Genomic DNA, 17,663 nt, shown 5'->3' with positions numbered 1-17,663 from the left:
TTGTTATCCCTCTCCCTCCCTCTCTCTTGTATATCCCTCCCCTCCCTATGTCCCTCCCTCTCTCTTGTATATCCCTCTTCCTTCCTCCCTCCCTCCCTCCCTCCCTCTCTCTTGTATATCCCTCTCCTTCCCTCCCCCTCCCTCCCTCCCTCTTGTATATACCTCTCCCTCCCCCTATCCCTCCCTCACTCTCTCTCCCTCCCTCCCTCTCTCTTGTATATCCCTCTGCCTCCCTCCCCCATCCCTCTCTCATCCCTCTCCCCCTCCCTCCCTTTCTCTTGTATATCCCTCCCCCTCCCTCTCTCTTGTATATCCCTCCCTCCCTCTCCCTCTTCCCCTCCCTCTCTTCCTCCCTCTATCTTGTATATCCCTCCCCATCCCTCCCTCTCCCTATCTCCCTCCCTCTCTCTTGTATATCCCTCCCCCTCTCTCCCTCCCTCTCTCTCGTATATCCCTCCCCCTCCCTCTCTCCCTCCCTCTCGTATATCCCTCCCCCTCCCTCTCTCCCTCCCTCTCGTATATCCCTCCCCCTCCCTCTCTCCATTTCCCTCTCTTGTATATCCCTCTCTCTCCCTCTCTCTCATCCCTCTCCCTCCCTCTCTCCCTCTCTGATGGAGGGAGGCAGGGAGTCGATAGAAGAGAGTTAATAGGGTCATCCTCAGGTAATATGTGGAAATGTGCTGCAGTGTTCAGTTTTTATGATGTGTATTTTAGAGCGATGAGACACATCAAACCCATAAAGAAAATGACTTTCCGCCCGGCGCCAACATTTCAATTTTATTTCCCACTGATTCGCTCCTTCTCTCCCCTCCAGCCAACAGCCCAGCAGGCAGAGCACACACATCTAACCTCCTCCCTCCCCCTCTCTCCTCCCATCTCTCCCTACCGCTTCACTGTAAAACCCCTCTCTATCTATCATCCCTCTTTTAAAGTATTTAAAGAGAGGAGGAGAATGAGTATAGTGGTTGACTATCGCACAGAGAGGTGAATTTGGTGGGGAGATTTCAGAGTATACTGTACGCTTGGTACGTCTAGTGCAACACTTTATATGTAGTAGCCTAAAACCTCTGCATTAACAAACTAAACTAGCTGATTACTACTATACTGTCTAACTAACCTACCTGATCATTACTATACTATCTAACAACCTAGCTGATCATTACTATACTGTCTAACTAACCTAGCTGATCATTACTATACTGTCTTTAACTAACCTAGCTGATCATTACTATAATGTCTTTAACTAACCTAGCTGATCATTACTATAATGTCTTTAACTAACCTAGCTGATCATTACTATACTGTCTTTAACTAACCTAGCTGATCATTACTATACTGTCTTTAACTAACCTAGCTGATCATTACTATACTGTATTTAACTAACCTAGCTGATCATTACTATACTGTCTAACTAACCTAGCTGATCATTACTATACTGTCTAACTAACCTAGCTGATCATTACTATACTGTCTTTAACTAACCTAGCTGATCATTACTATACTGTCTTTAACTAACCTAGCTGATCATTACTATACTGTCTTTAACTAACCTAGCTGATCATTACTATACTGTCTTTAACTAACCTAGCTGATCATTACTATAATGTCTTTAACTAACCTAGCTGATCATTACTATACTGTCTAACTAACCTAGCTGATCCTTACTATACTGTCTAACTAACCTAGCTGATCATTACTATACTGTCTTTAACTAACCTAGCTGATCATTACTATACTGTCTAACTAACCTAGCTGATCATGTATATGTATGTATCTGTATCTGTATCTGTATATGTATCTGTATCTGTATGTATCTGTATATGTATGTATCTGAATCTGTATGTGTATCTGTATATGTATCTGAATCTGTATATGTATCTGTATCTGTATCTGTATATGTATCTGTATGTGTATCTGTATATGTATCTGTATATGTATCTGTATCTGTATCTGTACATGTATCTGTATGTGTATCTGTATCTGCATCTGTATATGTATCTGTATGTGTATCTGTATATGTATCTGAATCTGTATATGTATCTGTATCTGTATCTGTACATGTATCTGTATGTGTATCTGTATCTGTATATGTATCTGTATCTGTATCCGTAACTGTATATGTATCTGTATCTGTATATGTATCGGTATATGTATCTGTATATGTATCTGTATCTGTATCTGTATATGTATCTGTATCTGTATATGTATCTGTATATGTATCTGTATCTGTATATGTATCTGTATCTGTATCTGTATATGTATCTGTATATGTATCTGTATATGTATATGTATCTGTATATGTATCTGTATCTGTATATATCTATGATCACATGAATCATGAATACTTTAGAACAGATTTCCAAAATGAAAATCTCTTTGAGCTGATTGGCTGGTGTTTTTTTACAGTGTTTTAATGGGCTGCCAGTTGGGAAACTCTGCCGAACATGGTTTAGCTAAATGCTGTACAAAGAGACGGCACACACCGTTGTTCCCCCTCTCCTGCTGCTGCCAACAGCCTCCTACATCTCTTTGTATGTAGGGAGACACCATCTCTTTGTACAGTATTTAGCTAAACTATGTTAGACAGAGTTTCCCAACTGGCAGCCCATTAAAACACTGTAAAAACACCAGCAGAGAGTGATGTTGAGAGAGATGTACTATGTGGGATGGGAGAAATATTTTCTGAATACCAGGGGTATATACCAGGGGGATACGGAGAAAGATATACTGTATACCAGGGGTATATACCAGGGGGATACGGAGAAAGATATACTGAATACCAGGGGTATATACCAGGGGGATACGGAGAAAGATATACTGAATACCAGGGGTATATACCAGGGGGATACGGAGAAAGATATACTGTATACCAGGGGTATATACCAGGGGGATACGGAGAAAGATATACTGTATACCAGGGGTATACGGAGAAAGATATACTGTATACCAGGGGTATATACCAGGGGGATATGGAGAAAGATATACTGTATACCAGGGGTATATACCAGGGGGATATGGAGAAAGATATATTGTATACCAGGGGGATATGGAGAAAGATATACTGTATACCAGGGGTATATACCAGGGGGATATGGAGAAAGATATATTGTATACCAGGGGGATACGGAGAAAGATATACTGAATACCAGGGGGATTGGGAGAAAGATATACTGAATACCAGGGGGATACGGAGAAAGATATACTGTATACCAGGGGAATACAGAGAAAGATATACTGAATACCAGGGGGATTGGGAGAAAGATATACTGAATACCAGGGGGATATGGAGAAAGATATACTGTATACCAGGGGTATATACCAGGGGGATACGGAGAAAGATATATTGTATACCAGGGGGATATGGAGAAAGATATACTGTATACCAGGGGTATATACCAGGGGGATATGGAGAAAGATATACTGTATACCAGGGGTATATACCAGGGGGATATGGAGAAAGATATACTGTATACCAGGGGTATATACCAGGGGGATACGGAGAAAGATATATTGTATACCAGGGGGATATGGAGAAAGATATACTGTATACCAGGGGTATATACCAGGGGGATATGGAGAAAGATATACTGTATACCAGGGGTATATACCAGGGGGATATGGAGAAAGATGTACTGTATACCAGGGGTATATACCAGGGGGATACGGAGAAAGATATACTGTATACCAGGGGTATATACCAGGGGGATACGGAGAAAGATATACTGAATACCAGGGGTATATACCAGGGGGATACGGAGAAAGATATACTGTATACCAGGGGTATATACCAGGGGGATACGGAGAAAGATATACTGTATACCAGGGGTATACGGAGAAAGATATACTGTATACCAGGGGTATATACCAGGGGGATATGGAGAAAGATATACTGTATACCAGGGGTATATACCAGGGGGATATGGAGAAAGATATATTGTATACCAGGGGGATATGGAGAAAGATATATTGTATACCAGGGGGATACGGAGAAAGATATACTGAATACCAGGGGGATTGGGAGAAAGATATACTGAATACCAGGGGGATACGGAGAAAGATATACTGTATACCAGGGGAATACAGAGAAAGATATACTGAATACCAGGGGGATTGGGAGAAAGATATACTGAATACCAGGGGGATATGGAGAAAGATATACTGTATACCAGGGGTATATACCAGGGGGATACGGAGAAAGATATACTGTATACCAGGGGGATATGGAGAAAGATATACTGTATACCAGGGGTATATACCAGGGGGATACGGAGAAAGATATATTGTATACCAGGGGTATTTATTTATTTATTTTATTTCACCTTTATTTAACCAGGTAGGCTAGTTGAGAACACCTTTATTTAACCAGGTAGGCAAGTTGAGAACAAGTTCTCATTTACAATTGCGACCTGGCCAAGATAAAGCAAAGCAGTTCGACAGATACAACGACACAGAGTTACACATGGAGTAAAACAAACATACAGTCAATAATAAAGTATAAACAAGTCTATATACGATGTGAGCAAATGAGGTGAGATAAGGGAGGTAAAGGCAAAAAAAGGCCATGGTGGCAAAGTAGATACAATATAGCAAGTAAAACACTGGAATGGTAGATTTGCAGTGGAAGAATGTGCAAAGTAGAAATAAAAATAATGGGGTGCAAAGGAGCAAAATAAATAAATAAATAAAATACAGTAGGGAAAGAGGTAGTTGATAGGGCTAAATTATAGGTGGGCTATGTACAGGTGCAGTAATCTGTGAGCTGCTCTGACAGTTGGTGCTTAAAGCTAGTGAGGGGGATAAGTGTTTCCAGTTTCAGAGATTTTTGTAGTTCGTTCCAGTCATTGGCAGCAGAGAACTGGAAGGAGAGGCGGCCAAAGAAAGAATTGGTTTTGGGGGTGACTAGAGAGATATACCTGCTGGAGCGTGTGCTACAGGTGGGAGATGCTATGGTGACCAGCGAGCTGAGATAAGGGGGGACTTTACCTAGCAGGGTCTTGTAGATGACATGGAGCCAGTGGGTTTGGCGACGAGTATGAAGCGAGGGCCAGCCAACGAGAGCGTACAGGTCGCAATGGTGGGCAGTATATGGGGCTTTGGTGACAAAACGGATTGCACTGTGATAGACTGCATCCAATTTGTTGAGTAGGGTATTGGAGGCTATTTTGTAAATGACATCGCCGAAGTCAAGGATCTGTAGGATGGTCAGTTTTACGAGGGTATGTTTGGCAGCATGAGTGAAGGATGCTTTGTTGCGAAATAGGAAGCCAATTCTAGATTTAACTTTGGATTGGAGATGTTTGATATGGGTCTGGAAGGAGAGTTTACAGTCTAAAAAGACACCTAAGTATTTGTAGTTGTCCACGTATTCTAAGTCAGAGCCGTCCAGAGTAGTGATGTTGGACAGACGGGTAGGTGCAGGTAGCGATCGGTTGAAGAGCATGCATTTAGTTTTACTTGTATTTAAGAGCAATTGGAGGCCACGGAAGGAGAGTTGTATGGCATTGAAGCTTGCCTGGAGGGTTGTTAACACAGTGTCCAAAGAAGGGCCAGAAGTATACAGAATGGTGTCCTCTGCGTAGAGGTGGATCAGAGACTCACCAGCAGCAAGAGCGACCTCATTGATGTATACAGAGAAGAGAGTCGGTCCAAGAATTGAACCCTGTGGCACCCCCATAGAGACTGCCAGAGGTCCGGACAGCAGACCCTCCGATTTGACACACTGAACTCTATCAGAGAAGTAGTTGGTGAACCAGGCGAGGCAATCATTTGAGAAAACAAGGCTGTCGAGTCTGCCGATGAGGATGTGGTGATTGACAGAGTCGAAAGCCTTGGCCAGATCAATGAATACAGCTGCACAGTAATGTTTCTTATCGATGGCGGTTAAGATATCGTTTAGGACCTTGAGCGTGGCTGAGGTGCACCCATGACCAGCTCTGAAACCAGATTGCATAGCGGAGAAGGTACGGTGGGATTCGAAATGGTCGGTAATCTGTTAGTTGACTTGGCTTTCGAAGACCTTAGAAAGGCAGGGTAGGATAGATATAGGTCTGTAGCAGTTTGGGTCAAGAGTGTCCCCCCCTTTGAAGAGGGGGATGACCGCAGCTGCTTTCCAATCTTTGGGAATCTCAGACGACACGAAAGAGAGATTGAACAGGCTAGTAATAGGGTATATACCAGGGGGATACGGAGAAAGATATGCTGTATACCAGGGGGATACGGAGAAAGATATACTGTATCCCAGGGGAATACGGAGAAAGATATACTGTATACTAGGGGGATATGGAGAAAGATATATTGTATACCAGGGGTATATACCAGGGGGATATGGAGAAAGATATACTGTATACTAGGGGGATATGGAGAAAGATATACTGTATACCAGGGGTATATACCAGGGGGATACGGAGAAAGATATACTGTATACCAGCAGTATATACCAGGGGGATATGGAGAAAGATATACTGTATACTAGGGGGATATGGAGAAAGATAAACTGTATACTAGGGGGATATGGAGAAAGATATACTGTATACCAGGGGGATATGGAGAAAGATATACTGTATACCAGGGGTATATACCAGGGGGATATGGAGAAAGATATAATGTATACCAGCAGTATATACCAGGGGGATATGGAGAAAGATATAATGTATACCAGCAGTATATACCAGGGGGATATGGAGAAAGATATACTGTATACTAGGTGTATATACCAGGGGGATATGGAGAAAGATATACTGTATACCAGGGGGATATGGAGAAAGATATACTGTATACCAGGGGGATATGGAGAAAGATATACTGTATACCAGGGGGATATGGAGAAAGATATACTGTATACTAGGGGTATATACCAGGGGGATATGGAGAAAGATATACTGTATACTAGGGGGATATGGAGAAAGATATACTGTATACCAGGGGTATATACCAGGGGGATATGGAGAAAGATATACTGTATACTAGGGGGATATGGAGAAAGATATACTGTATACCAGGGGTATATACCAGGGGGATATGGAGAAAGATATACTGTATACCAGGGGTATACGGAGAAAGATATACTGTATACTAGGGGTATATACCAGGGGGATATGGAGAAAGATATACTGTATACTAGGGGTATATACCAGGGGGATATGGAGAAAGATATACTGTATACCAGGGGTATATACCAGGGGGATATGGAGAAAGATATACTGTATACCAGGGGTATACGGAGAAAGATATACTGTATACCAGGGGTATATACCAGGGGGATATGGAGAAAGATATACTGTATACCAGGGGTATACGGAGAAAGATATACTGTATACTAGGGGTATATACCAGGGGGATATGGAGAAAGATATACTGTATACCAGGGGTATATACCAGGGGGATATGGAGAAAGATATACTGTATACCAGGGGTATATACCAGGGGGATATGGAGAAAGATATACTGTATACCAGGGGGATATGGAGAAAGATATACTGTATACTAGGGGTATATACCAGGGGGATATGGAGAAAGATATACTGTATACCAGCAGTATATACCAGGGGGATATGGAGAAAGATATACTGTACACTAGGGGGATATACCAGGGTAGATATGGAGAAATATATACTGTATACCAGGGGGATATAGCAGGGGGATATGGAGAATAAAAAGCAGTGGAACTGGCTCCAGATGCACAGTTGAGTTCGAGGACTTTACAAGATGGGAGAAGTGTGAACCAGAGTATTAAGTATATGTCTTACCCAGGTCCATGCTCTTGGAGGTCTTGGAGGTCTTGGTGTGGTGGTACTGAAACTGGGCCAGCTGTGGTCCAGGGATGGGCCTGGTGGAGCTATCCCCTGGGGCTGGTCCAGGGATGGGCCTAGTGGAGCTATCCCCTGGGGCTGGTCCAGGGATGGGCCTGGTGGAGCTATCCCCTGGGGCTGGTCCAGGGATGGGCCTGGTGGAGCTATCCCCTGGGGCTGGTCCAGGGATGGGCCTAGTGGAGCTATCCCCTGGGGCTGGTCCAGGGATGGGCCTGGTGGAGCTATCCCCTGGGGCTGGTCCAGGGATGGGCCTGGTGGAGCTATCCCCTGGGGCTGGTCCAGGGATGGGCCTGGTGGAGCTATCCCCTGGGGCTGGTCCAGGGATGGGCCTAGTGGAGCTATCCCCTGGGGCTGGTCCAGGGATGGGCCTGGTGGAGCTATCCCCTGGGGCTAGACTCAGGGCTTCCTGACGGGGAGATATAAGAGTCAGCTCCTCATCATCATCCTCTTCACCAACGTGGGCGGAACTTCCATTAAAGACTGGAGAGGAGGAGAGAGAGACCACAGAGCAACCGTCGGAAACATTATATGGAAAGTCTCCATTAAAATCGGTTGTTATTTCAGGACTGACGGGTGTATTTCTGGTGAAAACGGAATAGCATTCTGCAAGGTTTTAATCTGGGCTGAGAGACTGTCGTGTACTAGGGTCAATGGCAGAACTGAAGAGTTCAGGTGGTTCTGTGGAAAGAGATATTGGTTTGGTTATCAGCTTTACTATAGCAATGCATTTCAACATCTCTATATTTAATTTACATGTATTTTTGTCGTCATTTTAGCAGGACACTCTAATCCTGAGTGACTTACAATCAGACGTTTACATCATTCACAACGCAGAGTCACAACGCAGAGTCACAACGCAGAGTCACAACGCAGAGTCACAACGCATTTACTCTGAACCACACTTTAAAAACCTGTGTGTGTGTGTGTGTGTGTGTGTGTGTGTGTGTGTGTGTGTGTGTGTGTGTGTGTGTGTGTGTGTGTGTGTGTGTGTGTGTGCATGCGTGCGTGCGTGCGTCTGTGTGTGTAGGTGTGTGTGTGTGGGTGTGTGTGTGTGTGTGTGAATATGATAGTGAGACCACAGAGTTTCTAAACCCAGAGGCTCAACATCACAAGACTTCCAGGAATGCTTGGGCAGCAGACCAAACCGACCAGGCCAGAGTTTGGGGTTTCAGAAGTCAACGAGAGAAAAGTGAAAAATAAAAATTATTCCTTAGTTGTTTATTTTCTCTAAATCTAAAGACACAACCTAAAGTTGTTTAAAAGATTCAAAACCAATGTTTTAAATAGTTAATTAACTATCAACCTCGGCACAATGACACCTTTTCATTTTTGCCCCCCCCCCCAAAAAAAAATAATAATTTGATTTGGTGGCACATTAGCAGTTCGACACGAGACGACTGAGATCAGCTAGCCAACGTCGCCATAACATCACCTACAAGGCGTGATCGGGGGTTTATATCGGAGAATTCTAGGCATCTTCACACTTTGCAATCTTTGGTGAGACTGTGTGCAAATGTGTGTTTTAATATGCACGCCATATCATCTGTGTATATTAAGTAATGTACAGAGTAGATATGTATAGAGTAGATATGTATAGAGTAGATATGTACAGAGTAGATATGTATAGAGTAGATCTGTATAGAGTAGATATGTACAGAGTAGATATGTATAGAGTAGATCTGTATAGAGTAGCTATGTATAGACTAGATATGTACAGAGTAGATATGTATAGAGTAGATATGTATAGAGTAGATATGTACAGAGTAGATATGTATAGAGTAGATATGTATAGAGTAGATATGTATAGTAGATATGTACAGAGTAGATATGTATAGTAGATATGTACATAGTAGATATGTATAGTAGATGTGTACAGTAGATATGTATAGAGTAGTTATGTACAGAGTAGATATGTATAGTAGATATGTACAGAGTAGATATGTACAGTAGATATGTACAGAGTAGATATGTACAGAGTAGATATGTACAGAGTAGATATGTATAGAGTAGATATGTATAGAGTAGATATGTACAGAGTAGATATGTATAGAGTAGATATGTATAGAGTAGATATGTATAGAGTAGATATGTATAGAGTAGATATGTACAGAGTAGATATGTATAGTAGATATGTACAGAGTAGATATGTACAGTAGATATGTACAGAGTAGATATGTATAGTAGATATGTACATAGTAGATATGTATAGTAGATGTGTACAGTAGATATGTACAGAGTAGTTATGTACAGAGTAGATATGTATAGTAGATATGTACAGAGTAGATATGTATAGAGTAGATATGTACAGAGTAGATATGTACAGAGTAGATATGTACAGAGTAGATATGTACAGAGTAGATATGTATAGACTAGATATGTACAGAGTAGATATGTATAGAGTAGATATGTATAGAGTAGATATGTACAGAGTAGATATGTATAGAGTAGATATGTATAGAGTAGATATGTATAGTAGATATGTACAGAGTAGATATGTATAGTAGATATGTACATAGTAGATATGTATAGTAGATGTGTACAGTAGATATGTATAGAGTAGTTATGTACAGAGTAGATATGTATAGTAGATATGTACAGAGTAGATATGTACAGTAGATATGTACAGAGTAGATATGTACAGAGTAGATATGTACAGAGTAGATATGTATAGAGTAGATATGTATAGAGTAGATATGTACAGAGTAGATATGTATAGAGTAGATATGTATAGAGTAGATATGTATAGAGTAGATATGTATAGAGTAGATATGTACAGAGTAGATATGTATAGTAGATATGTACAGAGTAGATATGTACAGTAGATATGTACAGAGTAGATATGTATAGTAGATATGTACATAGTAGATATGTATAGTAGATGTGTACAGTAGATATGTACAGAGTAGTTATGTACAGAGTAGATATGTATAGTAGATATGTACAGAGTAGATATGTATAGAGTAGATATGTACAGAGTAGATATGTACAGAGTAGATATGTACAGAGTAGATATGTACAGAGTAGATATGTATAGAGTAGATATGTACAGAGTAGATATGTATAGAGTAGATATGTATAGAGTAGATATGTACAGAGTAGATATGTATAGTAGATATTTACAGAGTAGATATGTAAAGAGTAGATATGTACAGAGTAGATATGTACAGAGTAGATATGTATAGAGTAGATATGTATAGAGTAGATATGTATAGAGTAGATATGTACAGAGTAGATATGTATAGAGTAGATATGTATAGAGTAGATATGTACAGAGTAGATATGTACAGAGTAGATATGTATAGTAGATATGCAGAGTAGATATGTACAGAGTAGATATGTATAGAGTAGATATGTACAGAGTAGGTATGTATAGAGTAGATATGTATAGAGTAGATATGTACAGAGTAGATATGTATAGAGTAGATATGTATAGAGTAGATATGTACAGAGTAGATATGTATAGAGTAGATATGTATAGAGTAGATATGTACAGAGTAGGTATATATATAGTAGATATGTATAGAGTAGATATGTACAGAGTAGATATGTACAGAGTAGATATGTACAGAGTAGATATGTACAGAGTAGATATGTACAGAGTAGATATGTACAGAGTAGATATGTATAGAGTAGATATTTACAGAGTAGATATGTATAGAGTAGATATGTACAGAGTAGATATGTATAGAGTAGATATGTACAGAGTAGATATGTATAGTAGATATGTACAGAGTAGATATGTACAGTAGATATGTACAGAGTAGATATGTATAGTAGATATGTACATAGTAGATATGTATAGTAGATGTGTACAGTAGATATGTACAGAGTAGTTATGTACAGAGTAGTTATCTACAGTAGATATGTACAGAGTAGTTATGTACAGAGTAGTTATCTACAGTAGATATGTATAGTAGATATGTACAGTAGATATGTACAGTAGATATGTACAGAGTAGATATGTACAGCAGATATGTGCAGAGTAGATATGTATAGTAGATATGTACATAGTAGATATGTATAGAGTAGATATGTACAGAGTAGATATGTACAGAGTAGATATGTGCAGTAGATATGTACATAGTAGATATGTACAGTAGATATGTACAGAGTAGATATGTACAGTAGATATGTACAGAGTAGACATGTACAGTAGATATGTACAGAGTAGATATGTACAGTAGATATGTACAGAGTAGATATGTACAGTAGATATGTACAGAGTAGATATGTACAGAGTAGATATGTACAGTAGATATGTACATAGTAGATATGTATAGTAGATATGTACAGAGTAGATATGTACAGAGTAGATATGCACAGTAGATATGTACAGAGTAGATATGTACAGAGTAGATATGTACAGAGTAGATATGTATAGAGTAGATATGTACAGACTAGATATGTATAGAGTAGATATGTATAGAGTAGATATGTACAGAGTAGATATGTACAGAGTAGATATGTAGAGTAGATATGTAGAGTAGATATGTAGAGTAGATATGTATAGAGTAGATATGTATAGAGTAGATATGTACAGAGTAGGTATATATATAGTAGATATGTACAGAGTAGATATGTACAGAGTAGATATGTACAGAGTAGATATGTACAGAGTAGATCTGTATAGAGTAGATATGTACAGAGTAGATATGTATAGAGTAGATATGTACAGAGTAGATATGTATAGAGTAGATATGTACAGAGTAGATATGTATAGTAGATATGTACAGAGTAGATATGTACAGTAGATATGTACAGAGTAGATATGTATAGTAGATATGTACATAGTAGATATGTATAGTAGATGTGTACAGTAGATATGTACAGAGTAGTTATGTACAGAGTAGTTATCTACAGTAGATATGTACAGAGTAGTTATGTACAGTAGATATGTACAGAGTAGTTATGTACACAGTAGATATGTACAGTAGATATGTACAGAGTAGATATGTACACAGTAGATATGTACAGTAGTTATGTACAGTAGATATGTACAGTAGTTATCTACAGTAGATATGTACAGAGTAGTTATCTACAGTAGATATGTACAGTAGTTATGTACAGTAGATATGTACAGAGCAGATATGTATAGTAGATATGTACAGAGTAGTTATGTACAGTAGATATGTACAGTAGATATGTATAGTAGATATGTACAGAGTAGATATGTACACAGTAGATATGTACAGTAGTTATGTACAGAAGATATGTACAGAGTAGATATGTACAGTAGTTATGTACAGTAGTTATGTACAGTAGTTATGTACAGAGTTGATATGCACAGTAGATGTGTACAGTAGATATGTACAGAGTAGTTATGTACAGAGTAGTTATCTACAGTAGATATGTACAGAGTAGATATGTATAGTAGATATGTACAGAGTAGATATGTATAGAGTAGATATGTACAGAGTAGATATGTACAGAGTAGATATGTACAGAGTAGATATGTATAGAGTAGATATGTACAGAGTAGATATGTATAGAGTAGATATGTATAGAGTAGATATGTACAGAGTAGATATGTATAGAGTAGATATGTACAGAGTAGATATGTACAGTAGATATGTACAGAGTAGATATGTATAGAGTAGATATGTACAGAGTAGATATGTATAGTAGATATTTACAGAGTAGATATGTATAGAGTAGATATGTATAGAGTAGATATGTACAGAGTAGATATGTACAGAGTAGATATGTATAGAGTAGATATGTATAGAGTAGATATGTATAGAGTAGATATGTACAGAGTAGATATGTATAGAGTAGATATGTATAGAGTAGATATGTACAGAGTAGATATGTACAGAGTAGATATGTATAGTAGATATGCAGAGTAGATATGTATAGAGTAGATATGTATAGAGTAGATATGTACAGAATAGGTATGTATAGAGTAGATATGTATAGAGTAGATATGTACAGAGTAGATATGTATAGAGTAGATATGTATAGAGTAGATATGTACAGAGTAGATATGTATAGAGTAGATATGTATAGAGTAGATATGTACAGAGTAGGTATATATATAGTAGATATGTATAGAGTAGATATGTACAGAGTAGATATGTACAGAGTAGATATGTACAGAGTAGATATGTACAGAGTAGATATGTATAGAGTAGATATGTACAGAGTAGATATGTATAGAGTAGATATGTACAGAGTAGATATGTATAGAGTAGATATGTACAGAGTAGATATGTATAGAGTAGATATGTACAGAGTAGATATGTATAGTAGATATGTACAGAGTAGATATGTACAGTAGATATGTACAGAGTAGATATGTATAGTAGATATGTACATAGTAGATATGTATAGTAGATGTGTACAGTAGACATGTACAGAGTAGTTATGTACAGAGTAGTTATCTACAGTAGATATGTACAGAGTAGTTATGTACAGAGTAGTTATCTACAGTAGATATGTATAGTAGATATGTACAGTAGATATGTACAGTAGATATGTACAGAGTAGATATGTACAGTAGATATGTGCAGAGTAGATATGTATAGTAGATATGTACATAGTAGATATGTATAGAGTAGATATGTACAGAGTAGATATGTACAGAGTAGATATGTGCAGTAGATATGTACAGAGTAGATATGTACAGTAGATATGTACAGAGTAGACATGTACAGTAGATATGTACAGAGTAGATATGTACAGTAGATATGTACAGAGTAGATATGTACAGTAGATATGTACAGAGTAGACATGTACAGTAGATATGTACAGAGTAGATATGTACAGTAGATATGTACAGAGTAGATATGTACAGTAGATATGTACAGAGTAGATATGTACAGAGTAGATATGTACAGTAGATATGTACATAGTAGATATGTATAGTAGATATGTACAGAGTAGATATGCACAGTAGATATGTACAGAGTAGATATGTACAGAGTAGATATGTATAGAGTAGATATGTATAGAGTAGATATGTACAGACTAGATATGTACAGAGTAGATATGTACAGAGTAGATATGTAGAGTAGATATGTAGAGTAGATATGTATAGTAGATATGTACAGAGTAGATATGTAAAGAGTAGATATGCACAGTAGATATGTACAGAGTAGATATGTACAGAGTAGATATGTATAGAGTAGATATGTACAGACTAGATATGTATAGAGTAGATATGTATAGAGTAGATATGTACAGAGTAGATATGTACAGAGTAGATATGTAGAGTAGATATGTAGAGTAGATATGTATAGAGTAGATATGTATAGAGTAGATATGTACAGAGTAGGTATATATATAGTAGATATGTACAGAGTAGATATGTACAGAGTAGATATGTACAGAGTAGATATGTACAGAGTAGATCTGTATAGAGTAGATATGTACAGAGTAGATATGTATAGAGTAGATATGTACAGAGTAGATATGTATAGAGTAGATATGTACAGAGTAGATATGTATAGTAGATATGTACAGAGTAGATATGTACAGTAGATATGTACAGAGTAGATATGTATAGTAGATATGTACATAGTAGATATGTATAGTAGATGTGTACAGTAGATATGTACAGAGTAGTTATGTACAGAGTAGTTATCTACAGTAGATATGTACAGAGTAGTTATGTACAGTAGATATGTACAGAGTAGTTATGTACACAGTAGATATGTACAGTAGATATGTACAGAGTAGATATGTACACAGTAGATATGTACAGTAGTTATGTACAGTAGATATGTACAGTAGTTATCTACAGTAGATATGTACAGAGTAGTTATCTACAGTAGATATGTACAGTAGTTATGTACAGTAGATATGTACAGAGCAGATATGTATAGTAGATATGTACAGAGTAGTTATGTACAGTAGATATGTACAGTAGATATGTATAGTAGATATGTACAGAGTAGATATGTACACAGTAGATATGTACAGTAGTTATGTACAGAAGATATGTACAGAGTAGATATGTACAGTAGTTATGTACAGTAGTTATGTACAGAGTTGATATGCACAGTAGATGTGTACAGTAGATATGTACAGAGTAGTTATGTACAGAGTAGTTATCTACAGTAGATATGTACAGAGTAGATATGTATAGTAGATATGTACAGAGTAGATATGTATAGAGTAGATATGTACAGAGTAGATATGTACAGAGTAGATATGTATAGAGTAGATATGTACAGAGTAGATATGTACAGAGTAGATATGTATAGAGTAGATATGTACAGAGTAGATATGTATAGAGTAGATATGTACAGAGTAGATATGTACAGAGTAGATATGTATAGTAGATATGCAGAGTAGATATGTATAGAGTAGATATGTATAGAGTAGATATGTACAGAATAGGTATGTATAGAGTAGATATGTATAGAGTAGATATGTACAGAGTAGATATGTATAGAGTAGATATGTATAGAGTAGATATGTACAGAGTAGATATGTATAGAGTAGATATGTATAGAGTAGATATGTACAGAGTAGGTATATATATAGTAGATATGTATAGAGTAGATATGTACAGAGTAGATATGTACAGAGTAGATATGTACAGAGTAGATATGTACAGAGTAGATCTGTATAGAGTAGATATGTACAGAGTAGATATGTATAGAGTAGATATGTACAGAGTAGATATGTATAGAGTAGATATGTACAGAGTAGATATGTATAGAGTAGATATGTACAGAGTAGATATGTATAGTAGATATGTACAGAGTAGATATGTACAGTAGATATGTACAGAGTAGATATGTATAGTAGATATGTACATAGTAGATATGTATAGTAGATGTGTACAGTAGACATGTACAGAGTAGTTATGTACAGAGTAGTTATCTACAGTAGATATGTACAGAGTAGTTATGTACAGAGTAGTTATCTACAGTAGATATGTATAGTAGATATGTACAGTAGATATGTACAGTAGATATGTACAGAGTAGATATGTACAGTAGATATGTGCAGAGTAGATATGTATAGTAGATATGTACATAGTAGATATGTATAGAGTAGATATGTACAGAGTAGATATGTACAGAGTAGATATGTGCAGTAGATATGTACATAGTAGATATGTACAGTAGATATGTACAGAGTAGATATGTACAGTAGATATGTACAGAGTAGACATGTACAGTAGATATGTACAGAGTAGATATGTACAGTAGATATGTACAGAGTAGATATGTACAGTAGATATGTACAGAGTAGATATGTACAGAGTAGATATGTACAGTAGATATGTACATAGTAGATATGTATAGTAGATATGTACAGAGTAGATATGCACAGTAGATATGTACAGAGTAGATATGTACAGAGTAGATATGTATAGAGTAGATATGTATAGAGTAGATATGTACAGACTAGATATGTACAGAGTAGATATGTACAGAGTAGATATGTAGAGTAGATATGTAGAGTAGATATGTATAGAGTAGATATGTATAGAGTAGATATGTACAGAGTAGGTATATATATAGTAGATATGTACAGAGTAGATATGTACAGAGTAGATATGTACAGAGTAGATATTTATAGTAGATATGTACAGAGTAGATCTGTATAGAGTAGATATGTATAGTAGATATGTATAGTAGATATGTACAGAGTAGATATGTACAGTAGATATGTACAGAGTAGATATGTATAGTAGATATGTACAGAGTAGTTATGTACAGAGTAGTTATCTACAGTAGATATGTACAGTAGATATGTACAGTAGATATGTATAGAGTAGATATGTACAGAGTAGATATGTACAGAGTAGATATGTGCAGTAGATATGTACAGAGTAGATATGTACAGTAGATATGTACAGAGTAGATATGTACAGAGTAGATATGTACAGTAGATATGTAC

General features: G+C 37.4%; 1 protein-coding gene across 1 annotated transcript in view; it reads right to left on the bottom strand.

The window, feature by feature from the left end:
- Positions 1–17,663, bottom strand: part of LOC139386328 (partitioning defective 3 homolog B-like) — a 406,750-nt gene that overhangs the window by 162,928 nt on the left and 226,159 nt on the right. Inside the window, exon 16 of the mRNA XM_071131853.1 lies at positions 7,746–8,288. Within this exon, the coding sequence (XP_070987954.1) occupies positions 7,746–8,288 (543 nt within the window). The remainder of the gene's footprint in view (positions 1–7,745; positions 8,289–17,663) is intronic.

This window comes from Oncorhynchus clarkii, chromosome 3 (assembly GCF_045791955.1).
Source record: "Oncorhynchus clarkii lewisi isolate Uvic-CL-2024 chromosome 3, UVic_Ocla_1.0, whole genome shotgun sequence".
In the NCBI taxonomy this organism is placed as follows: Eukaryota; Metazoa; Chordata; class Actinopteri; order Salmoniformes; family Salmonidae; genus Oncorhynchus; species Oncorhynchus clarkii.
This window is presented reverse-complemented; position numbering and strand designations above follow the sequence as displayed.